Genomic DNA, 16956 nt, shown 5'->3' on the forward strand with positions numbered 1-16956 from the left:
AGTCCTTATCTGCTTACCAGTAGGGTCACACCTCACAAAACGCATTAACCTAATCTTCACTTTTTTTGCAAAAAACTCGAGTTTTAATAAAAAAGATTACGGTTATCGCTGTTAAATGACATTTTCCTATGCGCCAAGTGTTTACGCTTTTTCTCTGCTCTCTCTTCAAAACTTTCTGTATTTCTTTTGGTGGCCGATTATTTTCACTTTCGGTCATTTCTGAATAAAAAACTAACGTCTCTTCGTTTTTCAGAGTGAAACATCTGAAAATCTTAAACAACCGAATGGGAAAGTGACGGAGATGAGACAAATTGTTGAATTGAGGACCTTATTGGGAGGAGAACCGCTCAAAGCACTGGATTTATTTGAAAAAATTGTTGGAGAATGTGAGTTGTTTAAGTCTGCATTAATGCACTTTCAGGTTGCTCAAAAAGGATTATTTTTTGAGTGATATAATTCAGAATTAAAGTACTTGGAAAGAGTCCTATTCTGTTTTCAGGTGACGACGACACAATTTTAGAAGCAAGTCAATGTGTTTCCAACTATATTCGTCATTCAAGTATATATAAACAACGAGTTTTATACGAGAAACTTCGGAAATGCAGCCTTTTGTCTCGATTATATTTATCACTTCAATTTAATGCATTCACTGATGTATCATTCCCAAAAAAGTTCATTTTTGATGGATCAAGTCTACAAGAGTATGACACAAGGAGAACAGATGAAGGTTCGCCTTTTACGAAATTTTACACATATTTAAAATAGATAATTCACAGTCTCTGTAACCTGACTCCTGATGGGTTAGTTCAAGGGAATTCGTGAAGTTATGAAAATTTTGAAAAGGAGGTCGACATAAAAAAATTTCGAATTGGCGTTTTCAGTTCCCGCCCACCGTCACTACGTCACTGCCGTTGGCTCGAATCGCTTCTTCAATTTGGGTCTTCTATCGGATGGAAGCCCAGTTTCGGAACCTCATATTGTTAATTTGCCACGTGTCACTCAAATTGAAATGTCCAACTCACATACAATATTTGTGACAAAAAATAATCGGATATATGGATGTGGGAAAGCTTCGAGTTTCCTCCCAGATCGAATCGAAGAGCATGATGGAGGCTACGTGGCATTGCCAACTTTAATCAATATTCCGAACATTGATGTTACGAAAATAGTGGATTCTGTTCGAACGACAGAGGGGGGAACTCAGATTTTGATTGAGGATGAGGTAAGAAATGAGACATGAATAAATGAAAGAAGGCATTCATAATATTCTTTCTTTTTTGGTACAAAACGATACTTTTTAGTGGTACTTCATTGGAAAACATCCCGATAACACTGCCGAAACTCGCCGAATTTCATCCAATTGCTCAGTTTCTGTTAAAAAACACGAAAATCTGAAAAAAACGAAACTCCAAACAGCAAACGTGTCATTTGATGGAAAAGTTGTTCAGGTTAGTTGAGAAAAAAAGGTGAAAAGGAGAGAAAAAGGTACCTTCCAATATTTTCAGGTTCATGTCGGAATAGGATATGATTTTGCCACAAGATGCATCATGTGGGATCGAACCACGAAGTTTGATGCTCCAAAAAAATTACATTTTGTGATAAATGGATTTTCGAGAAATTTGTGCTGCAGTCGTTTCGACGATTTTCAAGTACTGAGTGATGGAACAATTTATGCAGTGAGCTGTGGATTATTGAAAGGAAAATTAGAATTGTGGAAAAATAAGGATGATGGATTCAAAGGTCAGAGAATGATACAGTATATTATTTATGTCTGCATAGTTTCGTTAATCTAGCAGCAGTCAGCATAATATCAAAAGCCATTCTGATAATACTGTTTACAATTATAAATTTGAGTTTGTTTACAGTGAAAAACGGCACTGTTCTGGAACATTTCGATACGAAGTACAGTTTGGTGGCTGTCGTTCATGAAGTACCAGGAACAATTGGCACCAAGTTTTTCAAAGTTTCTCCAGACGGACAAAATTTGATCATGAAAAAAGGATATGACAGTTCTACACAGGTATAATAATTAGAATACGAGAAATCTAGACATTTGAAAGAGATGGAACTCACAAAACGATGTTATAAATCAAAAAGTAATTTCAGTACGACCGGAATTCCCTTAAAAGTAAGAAACCTCATCAGTTTGAGTCTGTTCAAATTCATCGAATAATGGAGACTCGTGAAAATCAGTTCGATCCTGTTGATATCCCGAAAGATCTCAATCTGATTTTCATAAACTCGAAGACTGAAACAAAATCACGCTGGCTAGAAAAGGACACTATTTATGAAACAGAAGAATGGGATTATCCGAAAGAAGAATTCCAGATAAATCGTCGATTATTCGAAATGATTTTTCCTCATTACATCGAAGGAATTCGAGAAAACGAAGAGATTTATTTGTACCAAAAAGACATGAATTGCGAGTTATTCATCGATTCTGACAGGTAATTTTGATTTCTTAGTTCTTTGAGCAACTGAAAACGAGAAAATATTTTCGAATTTGAAAAATTCAGGCCTTCAACCAAAAGTTTCGTCCCACCAAGTTCCGCTGATCAATCATCGATTTGGTTTTTTATATCCATTGAAAAAACCAAAATTCCATGCCACAAAAATCTGATTCTACTTCATTCTCGTCAGATAACAGCCATGCAAAGATTCAATACAAATTATGGAAATTTTGGAGCGATGGAATTAGAAGAGGAGAAACCAGTGGAAATTGCGATGAATGTATCTGCAGATACAATTAGAAATGCAATCAATGGAATGATTGATATCAGAACTCTATATGAAATCAAAACTCTTGAGGTTTGATCAGAAATTGCACGTATAATCGAGTAATTTATTATTTTTTCAGTTAATCGAATGCATCAACTTTTATGATTACCAGTTAATGGAAGAGTTGTTCCGCGATTCAATGTATATTTTAATGGATACCATCACTGAATATACACTTCCGTTCTTATATGAATTATTCTGGAGTTTTGAGAATAATGTGATTGAAGGAATCGCGACGAGACCTGAAATATTCTGGAGTTCTATTTCTGCGATTCACCCGCCGAAGGAGTTTTTATTAAAGTAAGGTTCACTCGCCTATCTCTGTATCAAATTTCCCAAGCTATCCAGTCATGACCTCTTTCATTTCAGATTTGCCAAAAAGTTAGAACACCGTTACAAGAATGTTTCATATAAGCATGTCGATACAGATGAGCTGTCAAGCTACGATCCGAGCTACGTCATCAGAAGTCTTGTGAACCTTGATGAAGATTTAGAAGATGTCGTCTGGAATTCTCTACGTAAATCCCTTGACGACCCTCTCACTTTTTGGTATTCTGATGCAATGAAGAAAAAAGAAGAGAAACGGGCAGAACGAAACCGAAGAAACAGTCACACATGTCGACAGGATAGTATATCAATGACATCTTCACCGGTGAGACTATTAAACTTTTTGCTCTACCGTCGTTCAAAACGATGAAAAATTCCATAGAAATTATTTTATTTACAACTCTAGTAATGTCATGAACCTTTTACTCAATCGTTGAAATGGCAGCATTGCAGATTCCAATTGGAGGACATCCAAAAACTGAAAGCTTCTCTAAGTCGCTGAACAGTCCGGTGGCTCGAAGTCCCCTTACTCAATCGATGTCACCATTGGGAAAAGCTTTGCCAATTCTCAAGGTAAGTAGTTATTTAATCTAATTTTAAGGAGTAAATAGTCTAGATTTAGGAAACAGAGTAGACGCGTCTTACGTATCAGCTAGATCGTGACAATTGTCACTTTTCACTCGTTTCCAAACTTTTTAAATCGATTTAATAGTTGCAGCCAAGAAATGACAGTATTTCCAATTCATTCGAAGATTTTCCGGAAGTTGGGTTCACCCTGTCCACACCCAAATCATCATCCGGAATTTCCCCTGGTGGTCGTTTTGCTCCGAAAGGAACGAAATTCAAAAAAGATTTTGAAATTCTCAAACCTGCTACTCCTACTAATCCATGGAAATCAATGAGTCCATCAACTTCTTCGATAAGAGAAGAGATTCAAGTGAAACAAGTCGTCAATTTCGATGAGGTCGTCAGGAAAGAAGAGAAATTGCAGAAAAATATAAGTGAGGAGAATTTCTTCAGGCATCATCTATTTCAAACTAATTATGAAATGAAATTTCCAGGAACCGGTTTCAAAAAAGTGCAGCTATTACCACATGTAGAACTTGAGGAATTGGCTGTTGCGCAGATTCTGGAAGTTTTTGGTCAGGAGCTACACAATGAAGCTATTATCAATGTAATATCAACTGATTACATACAATTCGTTCAAATATTGTTATGAATTCAAATTAAAAAAAACAGAAAATTTTGAATTCATAATACATTTTGTTGAACAATTTTTTATTCTCGGTACTGGTATTTTTCAGGTAGAACTGGTTAACGACGACAACTTTGATGTGGAAAATGAGCAAAATGTGTGGGGAAATATGCCCGGGCTTGTTCGTCGTTAAATAAATTTCTAAGTTAGTTTTTTCGGCTTGTTAAAGTTTAGCTATTCTTTAGTAATGTTTTCTTAATATTTTCTGTTTATTAATTATATGGTTCGAATCATTTCTTGTACAATTTGCATTCCTGAAGTCAGTGTGTCTTCTCGAGAAAAAATTCTCGAGAAAAGGAATTCTCGAGAAATTCTCGAGAGATCTCTCGAGAGATTTCTCGAGAAATTCTCGAGACATTCTCGAGAATTCTCGAGAATTCTCGAGAATTCTCGAGAAATCTCTCGAGAGATCTCTCGAGAATTTCTCGAGAATTCTCGAGAATCTCGAGAATAGGTTTTTGAAAATTTTGTTTACTGTTTATGGCGCGGTGCGCGGTGATTTTCAAATATTTGTATTATTAAAGCTTTATTGACAAAAATATAGTTTCTCCATTAGTTATTATTGAAATGTTTCTCGATTTAATGAACTCGGTTCTCTTGTTAAAAATGAATCTCTTTCAATTTAATCTCAATCTCTATTACACTTGTTCACATACTTATTTTAGTAAAATTGGTTTTTTGTGAGTTTTTCGTGAAATCACTCCTCGAGAAAAATTTCTCGAGAATTCTCGAGAATTCTCGAGAAATCTCTCGAGAAATTTTTCTCGAGAACGTTCTCGAGAATTCTCGAGAAATCTCTCGAGAGATCTCTCGAGAATTTCTCGAGAATTCTCGAGAAAAATTTCTCGAGAATTCTCGAGAAATTCTCGAGAACTCTCTCGAGAATTTTCTCGAGAATTTTCTCGAGACCGTCTCGAGAAGACACACTGCCTGAAGTACCAGTGTCCGTTTGTTTGTAAAATCCGGGTTAATAAAATTTTCACTTTTTGTGTCTTTTCTATTGCTTCTCTGTTCGATGATATCTCTTTTAAAAAATTAAATAGTCAATAACTTTTGTCTATAAAGGTTTTCGTTAAAGGAACATTGACTCAATCATTGTCGGAGTCTCGATACGAAGTTGTATGAGTACTGTAGATGTTTGCGCGCGGAAAATCGAATTTCGAAATTATTAATTGATTTGTAGATTTCGCCGTTTTTTCGTTTTCTTCTGTTTTTCGTAGGGTGATCGAGAAATTTTCTACAAACATTAAAAACCATGCACAAGATTTTGTGATTTAACAGGAAAATATAATTGGTATGCTTTTTAATAAAAGAAAACCACTATTTTCGAGACACCATCCCTTCCAACTGCTTTTATTCCCTCTTCTCCTTCAATTAGTTCATTTTATAATATTTATCCCGTAAATGTTTTGCAGGTATGAATGGTCAAGCGGAGCGTTGTGACCGTACAGCCTACGTCTCGGGTCTTCAGCCGACAGTTTCGGATATTGAACTTTTCGAAGTCTTTAATCGAACTGCGCACGTTGAAAAGGTTATTGTTCGAAATGGAACAGTTCGTCACGCTCTTGTCGTCTTCAAGTGAGTCACACATTAAAGTGTCTTTAAAAATCGTTTGTTCGAAGAATTTTTAATTTTCGCTTTTCAGAACAGTGAACGGCCTCTATCAAGTGCTCGTCAATTTCCAAGGAACAACTCTTCATGGTCGTCAACTTCATATTCGTCCATTGAGAGAAAGTTCTCATGCGAATAGCGAAACGATTACAACAATGTTTGAAAAAGCGAAAAATCAGGGAGGAAGACCAGAGAACCAGAAATCACATCAACGTCCTTCTTCTGCACAAGAAATGACAACTCAGACCCAAGATCCTCCACCACAATATTCCACGTCGTCTTCTTCATACACTTCTCATCGGAATCACCATAACCAAAATGCTCATCATCAAAATCCACAACACCATAGCTACCACAATCCCAGTTCGCAACAATACAGCCAGAATCAACGCGGATATCGAAATTCATCAGGAAGTAACGGTAGTAGTGGGTTGTATGGTCGACGACGGAATGGTGGATACAATCGGAGTGCTGGATTCCAAAATGAATCATATTCTGGAAATGGAGTAGGTGTGACGATGTTCGATAACCATCCAGTTCAACAATACACCGGATTTCAACAAAATCAAGATATCCAATTTGATGATTATGCAGAAGGAGCGAAAAGGTTTAGCTATTGAGGCTGTTTTGTTGTGAAAATCCGACAATTTAATGTTTCATTATATACATTCTTCCATAGCTTTACGACACATACATATCTTTTCACTTTCATTTCACCAATTACTGAGAATTAATAGTAATTTTATTCCAGATTCGACAATCTTGCCAACCTGATTCGGGCGAGCACTCCAACGGACCCATTCGCTAATTATCACAAGTATTTTTGCTTTGATAAATAAACATTTTTTCTAAAATAGTTTTACTTTCAGAAATTCTGATGCATCCAGTTGTGCAATATCACCAACTCCACAACAAAGATCTCGTGCCTTATCGGCAAGAGATTTCAAGCAACCTCCACCAACGTGGAAAATGGAACTCAGAATCAAGAATGAGATGGCTGAAGCACAAGCAGCCGCTGATAGAGCAAGTGAAGCACACCAACAATTTCCACAACCATTGTCAATGTCTCCGCAAGAATTTCTGGCACAAATTGCGCAACAAGCAACGATTCCTGCTGCCGAAAAACAAGGAACTGACTATCAAGGAATGAGGAAGAAACGCCCGAATCTATCAGTCATCAATCCTTCGCTCTTCTATGAGCAGTATCCACGAACTTCCTCGCCTGTCGCTTTTGTTCCAAATACCAGTATGTTTCAAAAATGTCTTTTTTTTTTAAATTTTAGTATATTTTTAAACCAATTTTCCAGCTTCCAATTCTGACAAGAATCCCTCGCCACACGATCCTGCAGTTCTTGCTTATAGTCGCCTCCGGGCTCCACAATCAGCATTCGAAGGTCTTTCACCAATCGACACGAATAATTGTTCATTTATTACAAAACATTTGGGCCCGACAGCTGAAATTCCATCCAACAAAAGTCGTGATTTGACTAACGAAGAATTATCAGACATGATTGTATCAACTGGAAATCTTCGTATAAACCCAACAATTACTGATTCCTTTGTTGAGCCAACTCATCCAGAAGAGCCGGCTCCATGGTCTCCTCTGAAACGTCTTCGTGCTGAAAGTGGATCATTGTCAGCTGCTCCAATTGCCTCTCCTCAGTTTTCACCAATAAAATCGAAATCGGTGGACGAATTATGTGATAATGACACAGAAGATGATGACGTGTTTGGTGGTTCAGAGAATAAAGAGACATCTGGAGACAAAGAGAGGCAACAGACTGTGGCTCCGGTGGTGGAGCAAAAGATTTCTGATTTCGAGGACATTAACAACAGCCGATTACCATCGAATTCTCATTCGGCTGCTCCGAGTTCCGATCAGAAGAGTTTTGTATTTCCTCCGGTACGCTCGATCATTGAAGAGCAATTTCATTCTATTAAATATTTCAGGAATACCCTATGTGCCGACATTCATCGGTTCCATCAATTGCTCATCTTGTTGGAGATCTATCAGATTTCTGTCCGCTTTCTCCGCATTTGACTGCCGGCGAAAAAATGCTCATTGGCGGTGGTGATGACTCTGTGTATCCTGAGAATACAGAAGACGTTGACAAGACTTCCGAAGAAAAGACATCATCTGATGAGAAGTCTTCTGAAGACGTTGAGATTATGACGACACCAGAAATCAATACGGAAGCACTGAAGGTATCAAATGTCGCCGTGTAAATCTGAAGATCTGTACGATATAATTTTAACTTTTCTTTAAATTTGCCACGTTGCCATCTCTTCCCACTTTTCCCTGTCAAATATAAATCGGGAAATTTCTTGAATTATTTTTAATATTATTTTTCTGTACCCAAATTTTTTATTGCGCTCTTCTTGTATGTTTTATGATGGCCACCAACTATATATTTCCAATTTTTATCCCATATGCTTCTCATCCAGTTTCCTGTTTTATTTGCTTTTTTATAAGCCACTCCACTTCCCCTTGGCTCCGCCTTCTGATATAGGCTTCGTCATTTCCCCTCTCCCCAAAGGAACAATATTCTGTGAATTTTTGAAACTTTCCGTCATTTTGTCAGTGAGACCACGTCCCCAGGTTTGATAACTCTCGCCCCCAAAAAACCCGTAGCATTATCATCTTTGTTTTATTATTACTATTAGACGATCTTTTTGCTAAAATAATCGATCAATTGGTTCGCAGGTTTTTGAATGAAAAGTTGATATGCACGTTTAAATCTGAATAATGAGAGTACAACAGATTGGGTGGAAGAGTATTACTTTTTTGTTCGTTTAGTTTATTGCTCGGAAGGTGAAATACTAGTGAACTCATTGAAAATACAGATTTTGATGAATAAAACAACAACTGCAAAAGGAAAGAAAGGCAATAGTTATGGCACGATTAGCGGGAAAAGAAAAGGAGAAAGTATGGCTTATTTGAACATTATTACGGGAATGGTATCTCATTAAAGTTTGCTGACGTAATATCCATCTGGAACACTTATTCGAGAAGAAATCGAATTTTCAGATCCTCTGAAAAATGAAGAGAGCGTTTGAATTCAATGGATAAAACTCACTTTTTAAGCACATGACTTCCGGCAAAACATACCATTCCAATGGAAACTACGAAGACAAAAAGAACTGCAAATGCAGAAATATAGAATGTTTCAATTGAAATGCATGGTTTCGCAATTGATGCTCCAGAATATTCTTCCGGTGCTCCAGGAGTTTCCAATTTAGTTGGTTCATTCAAATCCACAAAAATATTTTCAGATGAGATATTGAATAATCGATGAGCAAATCGTTTTTCTCTTCCTTCGATATGATTCGATGCGATCTGATTCTGTTCTTCTTCTGATATTAAACGTGGCATTGGTTCACCAGAGATTACTGTAGTCTGATTACTGTCATCTATTGGTGGAGATGGTTCTTTCATCCAAGGTTCAACTGGGATTCCGTCTGTAACCTGGTTATTTATGGAGATAAACAGATAATAAAACTTAAATTAACTCCCTTATTAAAATTCGATGAATATGGCGATAAATTTGATTTCATTTTAAACTCAAAACTGCTATATAGTACTGTATGAAAATGTATTTACTTCTACAATTTTCAGTCGTATTCTCTCTAGAAACAACGAAAAATCTTACCAAAAGTATTTTCAATTCTATTATCGAACGGTATATGTGGAATTTGAGCCAATGGACAAGGAGGAGGATGCATTTCACGACATTCATCGCTTCTTTTGTCACATAATCTGATCTGACAAGCGAATGAAATAGACGGTTGATCTGGAAATGAGATGGCTTCAACTGCCATATAAGCAGTTGTCAGTGATTCAGAATAGACGACTTGAGGAAAGTCATGTAACACCGAGCAACTGAAAATAGAATTTGCATTTCTCTCGGATAATAAAGGAGACAACTGACCCATTGTCATCCAAAAATGGAACTGACTCGCCTCCCCGTGAACCTAAAATCGTGCATCCTCTTAAAAGAATTCCATAATTTCCACTTGTATCACATTCCCATCGATGAAAAATTTTCATTCCTACACGTGTACTTGTGACTTTCGGCCCTTCAAGTGATCCTTCTCTCAGTGTATATGTACATTGAGGAATGATTGTGGCAGCTTGTTCGAGTGATTCTTCAGCCATCGGACTGAAAAATGGAACGTTAGGAATTTGGACACCCATCCTCGTGGTTTCCTAATTCTTACCTCACTGACAAATCAGTCTTTACAACACTTTCACTATGAGCATAGAAGCATCGAACATTGAATGTTCGATCTTCTTTCGTTGTGAAAAGTCGATGGAAATTAGCAACAACAGTTATATGTTGATTGACTCCACGTGGACCACCTATCTGACGAGATCTTCTCATTCCACAATCACCTATTCGAATCGAAAGATGCCCTCCCGACTGATGTTGAGAATCGAATGGCCGACTACATCCGTTGGAACCGTAGTAACCGCGTACGTACACGTTTCCTCTGGAAATTGATTATTTGAGGAGAAGACATCGAAATATCGAAGCGTCAGAAAACTTACCGGAATGGTTTCCTGGTATTAAATGAGAATACGATGTCATCTGTATTACATTCAAGCTTCGGTTCACCAACTATTTCATTGTCTAATTGAAATAATGCTCTTCCTTCTATCTGAAATTGGGAAATTGATAAGAACTCTCGAGAATGTTCGTTCTCATGAAATTCAAACTGTTTTTGCAAGAGGGATTTCTCATTACGCAATTATTATCAATAGCCGGGAAGGTAGTTACAAGTTTTCAGAAAATTATACCAAGTTTTGAAGTATCAAAGAAAATTATACCAAGTTTTGAAGTATCAAGAGAAATGAGAGAAATCTAGATTCACATACAGCTAATCATAAGAAAAAAGGAAAACATGCCTTACCATAAACAATAACACCACAAGAAGCTTCATCTGGATTCTGAATTCTGAATAGAAAAGTGAATAATCCTCGTATTCAGTAGGTTAGTAAGTTCTTTCTCGTGTTGGTTACTATCGAGTAAATACACGCGAAATACAAATAACACACGAGCAAACTTCTACTAGAAAGAAGTCTACAGTAGTTGTGAAGGTCCTCCGAAAGAGGAGAGTGGGCGGGGTCTCGAGTGTCACCATCTCTTTTGTGCATCATCTCGTTTCCCTCGCCGCGAGGAGGACGAATATAATGAACACGGAGGTCCCTTTTATTGTATTTGTGTAAACATACAAAAGGTATCGCTCTCTTTTATCCATTACCTACTTTCACAAAGAGTTGAGCCGAGAGAGAGGGAGAGTGAATTGAAATTCGATTTCAAATTTAATTTCAACATTTGAAATTATTCGAATTGAATTCTTTTGAACCACTTGAAACTTTTAATCTTTTGGAGGCTATTGTAATCCTTCGTTGCTCCAAACTATCCCTCTTCTGCGGGTCCATTTCACTTGAACGGTCCATTAGTCTCGGGGGTGTCCTATCCTAACACCCCCTTTCCGATGGACTAAGTGTTTGCACAATTTGTTTTCGTGCATTAATTACAAAAGAAACGGAAAAATGAGTAAAGAGAGACATTCATAACAGGAAGTTGTAGGTTATACACAGATGGGATTACCTTCGAATTTAGAGGACAATGAAAGTGGAAATTTATTCTCGGTGTCTGTCTGTGTGTCTGTTTTCTCGGTTGTTTGCAAGAATAGTAGAATCACACTAGTCAACTGGCATTTATTTGCAATTGGAGCAAAACACATAAAAAATAATACAGAAGTTCATAATTTCCGAACAAACCACGCATGGAAAGTGACTGTTCCGTTCTCGAATGGTGTTGGCTGAAAGAAAAAACTAAGAGATTGAGAGATGAGTTTTCTGAAAAAGAAATTTTGAAGACACTCACTTCTGGCTCTTCATATTTCAAATCCATCCTCGCCAATCGCTCATTATCATGCACCTTTTCCACTTTATCACTGCTTGTACTATTCTCATCTACCGTATCCGCCACAATTACATCTGGAGCAACGACGGCTTCAGCCTCATCGACATGCTTGTATTCTGGCTCCTGACGATCCCAACGTGACACTTCTGGACTTATTTCATATTGAGATTTGTCGATTGTAGGAGCTGAAAGGGTATATGCAGATGAGGAAACTGGAGGGAGTGGAGGGTCGAGAGCAGATAAAAATGGAGTTTGGGAGCCCATCATTACGGATGAAGCACCATGAGAATACGGTATGGAAGGTGGAGGAATCGAGTACGAAGACATTTGGGATGACATTTGTTGTGGAGATGCAGGAGACATTGGCATTGAAGAGAGCATTGGAGCCATTGAGTAGGACGGTGGAGATGGTGGGATCCTAGAGAGAGAGTGAGAGTTTGAAAAATCGAATTCAATGTGTTTCCTTTTATTTGAATCAAATATAAAAGTGATCACAAGTTTTCAAAAGTTCTGCCATGAAACAAAACAGTAGCAAAAAAAGTATAACAAAGTACACATATTCTGAATCAAAACTCACATGTAACAATTATTGATTTGACATTTGGGACCACTGGGTAGACACATTTCCATATTTTTAATCAAAAACTGAAGTAATATAAATGAAAACATTTTTAGAAGCAATACTTTTTTCCGAAGTGTTCGAAAGTTTTATTTCTCGGAGAGAAGAGGGTTTTCGGTTGTTGGCATGTTTAGCCTACTAGCTAGAAGTCATCAAGAACACATTTTATGACACAATATGTTTATTGGTTACCGAAGTATTTACAAGAAAAGTTATACAAGTTTTCTTTCGTTTTCACAATTTAGTATCTTCGATTGCAAACGTATCGTAACGCTCTTTTTCACTTGTTTCCACAATGACGTCTTCTGAATTATTATTATTCAATCTGGTCCATTTGGCAGGAGATGCGTCTGCGAAGAAACAGAAGATGGTATTTACGAAGAGAAGAAGAATGGCATGAGCAAGGAAACAATTACGCCAGTCGATGAATCTGAACTTATTGAGAGATGAAGTGAAGAATTCTGAATGATTTCAAACAACTCACGTATTATCCTTCACTATCATATTTACAAAAAACGGCTCAATAAATATCGTGCATGCCCAGATATTCATGATCTGAAATTAAAGTTCTCAGTGAATTGGTTATCTCTTTTCCCTGGACTGGTAATTACAGTATTCCGTTACAGAGACTCACTTGTTGCATTGAAAAGTATGAATATTGTTGTGAATGCAATGTAGCACATTTATTGAAACCCGCAGTATTTGCACCCATTACACTCTCAGCACAAATCTGAATAAGAATCGTGATCTGATTATCATATTTCTGGAAACTCATACCATTATAATAATTGCCAATAAATGTTTTTCTTGCGGAATGAATGCCAAAACAATAAAGAATACGGCAGCAACTGCCAGAGCTATCGTATTGAAAATTTTCGCTTTCAATGTTTCATTTATGAATCTGAATTACTGTAATGACAGCATTTGTTGGTTTTAGAATAGCTTACTTGATTCTATCACTGATAATTCCAGATGACAATTTTGTGATAAACTGAAAAATAATTGGAAGAGCAGCAAGAAATCCAGATGAAAGCACATCATAATTCAGATAATTTTTCATGTATTGTGGATTGAATTGAGACACCAATTGTACAGTAATCAGGTCACCGAACGAGGCAATCCAACACGCCCATAGCGAGAGACTTGTTAGAATATGACGGAATGGAAGATCTTTAGGACGAGAAATCTGAAAAATCAACAATTCAATTCTGAAATATCATAAAAAATACTCACTTTCTTCGCTACTTTTCCTCTTTCAATCGTCTCTAATTCCTTCTCTCCAACCCAACTGTGTTCTCTTGGTGAACTTTTGAAAAACAAGAAGAACAATGAGAAAGTGACAAGAGAGACTCCAGAATGAACATAATAAACAGATGTCCATCCACCTGAAGAAGAGCATAACCATCCGGAAACTGGCATTGTGAATATATTCGAAAGTTGAGTATTTCCAGTGAGAAGTCCAATAAATACTCCATGTTCAAAAGGAGTCGCCCAGTTGGCTGTAATTGATCCAGCTAACGGAAAAGTGGCTGAGAATGCCATTCCTTGGAAGATACGGGCAGTCACGAACCATCCGTATCCCAGAGTACTGGCAAGAGGTACCAACCCAGTGGAGACTGAAAAATGGCTCTTTTGGAAAGGTGATTGAGTTATTTCTTAAATATTTTATAGAGATAGTCTACGATGTTTCCTGTTTTATATTTTTATTGCTAGTCAGTGTCTCTACTTTGAGTTTCCTTATCTCCAAACCTGAAATAGATACAAAACTGTCATCAACTAACAACGTGAAACACATTTAAATGTTCCTATCATTCTGGTTGAACTACTTGAAATTTTCAGATATAAGATGTCAAGATTACACATAGTTTTCAGAAGAATCTGAAAAAATGACTGTATATCAAAGAGAACAAACCTCCAGAAATGATTCCAGCAACAATAAATACAGGTTTATGTGGAAGATGCTGGAAAGCTACTGAAAAAGGAATGGATGCTGCGAGACTTCCAATCGCAACACATGATTGAAGGAAATTTGATTCCGATTTCGTGTAGTTTGCTGTAATTAGTCTAGAATTAGTCTGGAAACATACCAAAATATCAATTTCAATATAAAAAAGAGACAAAAAACAAACCTTTCATTGTACTAGTGTCATCCTGCATACAAATTTTCGTGAAATTGTAAGTATTCATATTTGACAAAATAGAAGTTAAGCATAATGTAGCACATATTAAAATCTGAAATCTCCTGAAAAACTGAGTTCATTCTTTTTTATTTTTCATTTTCAGAACAGACCAAAAATCGGACAGGAACTGGAGACTTGACCATTTAGACACGAGGAGTCAAAAAAGTTATCAACTAAAAAAATTTCGGCGCAAAAATTTATGAACTAAAATGTGGAATTTGGTTGAAATTGGTGATAAGAAACGGTTAACGTATATGATCATCGGTCAAAAATTTTGGGGGATTAAATTATTAAAAATCGTGTCAATGCGTATGCAATTTTTGAATGAAATTCTGTAAATATGGGAGTACTGAACTGTGAGATCATACGGTTCAAATATTTGATTCCCTCTTTTTCAATTAGTCAAAAACAAATGAGCGATTAGGGAAGAGAAATATTGATTGACCCAACCATGATTATATTTAAGCTCTAAACTTCTTTGCGAAAAACTCTTTTGAGACAAAAAGTGAGAAATCTCTGATTTCTCTATGATTCACACTTTGTTTTCAGGAATCAATCATTTAAAGACGGAGCCCAACTGCAATTATTACTGTGATAACTTTTTCAGACCAACTAAAATTCAACCCAGGATCTATTATCGAAATAAAAAAGTTCCGACATTTTTTCCTCGTCGATGTTTGCGGACTCAAGCCAAAATTATCAAATTTTGGCTTGAGTCCGCAAACACCGAGTGGGAAAAAATGTCGGAACTTGTTTATTTCGATAATAGTGGATCTTCTTTTTTTTCGATTCTTGTAATTCCCAATTTGTCTTATTCTATGTATGTTTTTTGATATCCTATATTTACATTTATATGATCGACTGTTCAACGTTCAGTTCCACTCTTTCCTTTCCTCAATTTCAGCACAAATCCAGCAGTAAAACTTCATGCACTTACTGAAGAGACACTACGTGATTTGAAGAGACGCATACTTCCGGTTCTGCGCGATTCCCGTGAATTGGCGCATAACTCGTCTCGGCGACCGGCCGATTTTTCTGTCGGTTTTCACTAAATTTTGCAAAATTTCTTATTGTTTTCTTGTAAAAAATAAACAATTCATAAACAACATGTGATATACCGTCTCTTTCGAACTACAATGCTTCAAAATTAAACTGATTTATCGAGGATTCACGTGGTTTCCAATGTTTAAGATTATTGTTCCGTTGTTTCCTTCGTTTCTCTTCAAGTTTTTGTTATTCCAATTTGATCTTCAGGTCGAGACATGGGATTTTTGTGGAAAACTGCAAAACTCGGATTAAAAGTCGGATTGGTCGCCGGCGCCGTCAAATTGTCTATCGATAATGATATTTGGTCGACTAACAACGTTAAGGTGAGATTCTTGATTTATATTCAAAAAAAACCAAAGGAAACCGTGAATACTTTTCAGTTTAACTTCATGATTCCTTTCCAATTGTAAAACTTTACTAAGTTCAAATCCTTTAGAAGTTTTGAAAGCTTTCATAAACGCATTAACCAGCCATAATCACTATAGAGTTTCTCGAATTCTTAATCAAATTAATTTAACTGGTTTTCAGTAGTTGAGCGTAAATGTTATAAAATAAAATAAAATATTGTGTACTCGGGATCTGTCTTTCTGAACTATAAAAAAACACTACTTTTGCTGAGATAATAAAACTAACCTCCCCATTTTTAATCAGAAATCTAGCACCATGTGACACTTTGAAAACATTTCTAAATATTTATTTATATTTTTGATTTCAGGGAAGCGAATTGTATCAGAAGCTGAAAAAGTACATTCTTCCGGGTACCGTCGTCTTTCCACAACAACTTCCAACTGTTGAGGATGTTCAACTGAAAGCTGGTGGAACATGGAATAATGCCGTTGATTCGGTATGTTACTTTCTTGAGCATTACATTTGGTCGTAAACGAGAAGAAGCCGATAAAAACGAAATATTTTTGCTTAAATGTCATCTATTTAAAGTTTTTCTCAGATTATCAGAAAACGGTGAAAACTTACACAAAATCCAAACAAATGTTTTTGATTTTCAGGTCTTCACAACCATCGAAAATGTTCCTTCCAGTGTGAATACAGTGGCAAATCGACTCATCAATAACAAATAATTCCTTCCGATTTTTCTGATACCTCTTCGACTAGACTTGTATTTTTTCATAAACAATCCCCTCATTCTCCGGTTTTCATATTTTCTTGTATTTCTGCTTTCAGCGAATCAATATTTGATTTTGCATGTGT

General features: G+C 36.5%; 6 protein-coding genes across 6 annotated transcripts; 3 read left to right on the forward strand and 3 right to left on the reverse strand.

Moving 5' to 3' along the window:
* Positions 1 to 301: 301 nt before the first annotated feature.
* GCK72_001340 (uncharacterized protein) lies at positions 302 to 4493 on the forward strand (the record flags this gene model as incomplete). Its single annotated transcript, XM_003111199.2, has 14 exons — positions 302 to 386; positions 500 to 727; positions 882 to 1222; positions 1302 to 1448; positions 1506 to 1740; positions 1866 to 2020; positions 2107 to 2447; positions 2517 to 2808; positions 2858 to 3078; positions 3148 to 3430; positions 3559 to 3678; positions 3824 to 4106; positions 4167 to 4279; positions 4410 to 4493. 14 exons carry the CDS (start codon positions 302 to 304, stop codon positions 4491 to 4493), a joined length of 2928 nt encoding a protein of 975 aa, XP_003111247.2.
* A 1284-nt stretch (positions 4494 to 5777) lies between these two features.
* GCK72_001341 (uncharacterized protein) lies at positions 5778 to 8197 on the forward strand (the record flags this gene model as incomplete). Its single annotated transcript, XM_003111296.2, has 6 exons — positions 5778 to 5938; positions 6006 to 6578; positions 6723 to 6788; positions 6841 to 7217; positions 7279 to 7874; positions 7922 to 8197. The coding sequence occupies 6 exons, from the start codon at positions 5778 to 5780 to the stop codon at positions 8195 to 8197; spliced, it is 2049 nt and encodes a 682-aa protein (XP_003111344.2).
* Positions 8198 to 8937: 740 nt separating this feature from the next.
* GCK72_001342 (uncharacterized protein) lies at positions 8938 to 10912 on the reverse strand (the record flags this gene model as incomplete). The annotated part of the gene is made up of 7 exons (XM_003111255.2): positions 8938 to 9004; positions 9049 to 9430; positions 9622 to 9851; positions 9901 to 10131; positions 10190 to 10462; positions 10521 to 10630; positions 10883 to 10912. 7 exons carry the CDS (start codon positions 10910 to 10912, stop codon positions 8938 to 8940), a joined length of 1323 nt encoding a protein of 440 aa, XP_003111303.2.
* An 828-nt stretch (positions 10913 to 11740) lies between these two features.
* GCK72_001343 (uncharacterized protein) lies at positions 11741 to 12534 on the reverse strand (the record flags this gene model as incomplete). The annotated part of the gene is made up of 3 exons (XM_053722924.1): positions 11741 to 11800; positions 11866 to 12322; positions 12482 to 12534. 3 exons carry the CDS (start codon positions 12532 to 12534, stop codon positions 11741 to 11743), a joined length of 570 nt encoding a protein of 189 aa, XP_053591569.1.
* Positions 12150 to 16826, forward strand: GCK72_001344 (uncharacterized protein; the record flags this gene model as incomplete). The annotated part of the gene is made up of 5 exons (XM_053722925.1): positions 12150 to 12297; positions 13975 to 14163; positions 15958 to 16073; positions 16466 to 16594; positions 16755 to 16826. The coding sequence occupies 5 exons, from the start codon at positions 12150 to 12152 to the stop codon at positions 16824 to 16826; spliced, it is 654 nt and encodes a 217-aa protein (XP_053591570.1).
* GCK72_001345 (uncharacterized protein) lies at positions 12758 to 14710 on the reverse strand (the record flags this gene model as incomplete). Its single annotated transcript, XM_003111177.2, has 8 exons — positions 12758 to 12953; positions 13008 to 13078; positions 13158 to 13253; positions 13301 to 13424; positions 13471 to 13709; positions 13757 to 14139; positions 14436 to 14576; positions 14653 to 14710. 8 exons carry the CDS (start codon positions 14708 to 14710, stop codon positions 12758 to 12760), a joined length of 1308 nt encoding a protein of 435 aa, XP_003111225.2.
* Positions 16827 to 16956: the final 130 nt, after the last annotated feature.

Source organism: Caenorhabditis remanei, chromosome I (genome assembly GCF_010183535.1).
Source record: "Caenorhabditis remanei strain PX506 chromosome I, whole genome shotgun sequence".
NCBI lineage: Eukaryota > Metazoa > Nematoda > Chromadorea > Rhabditida > Rhabditidae > Caenorhabditis > Caenorhabditis remanei.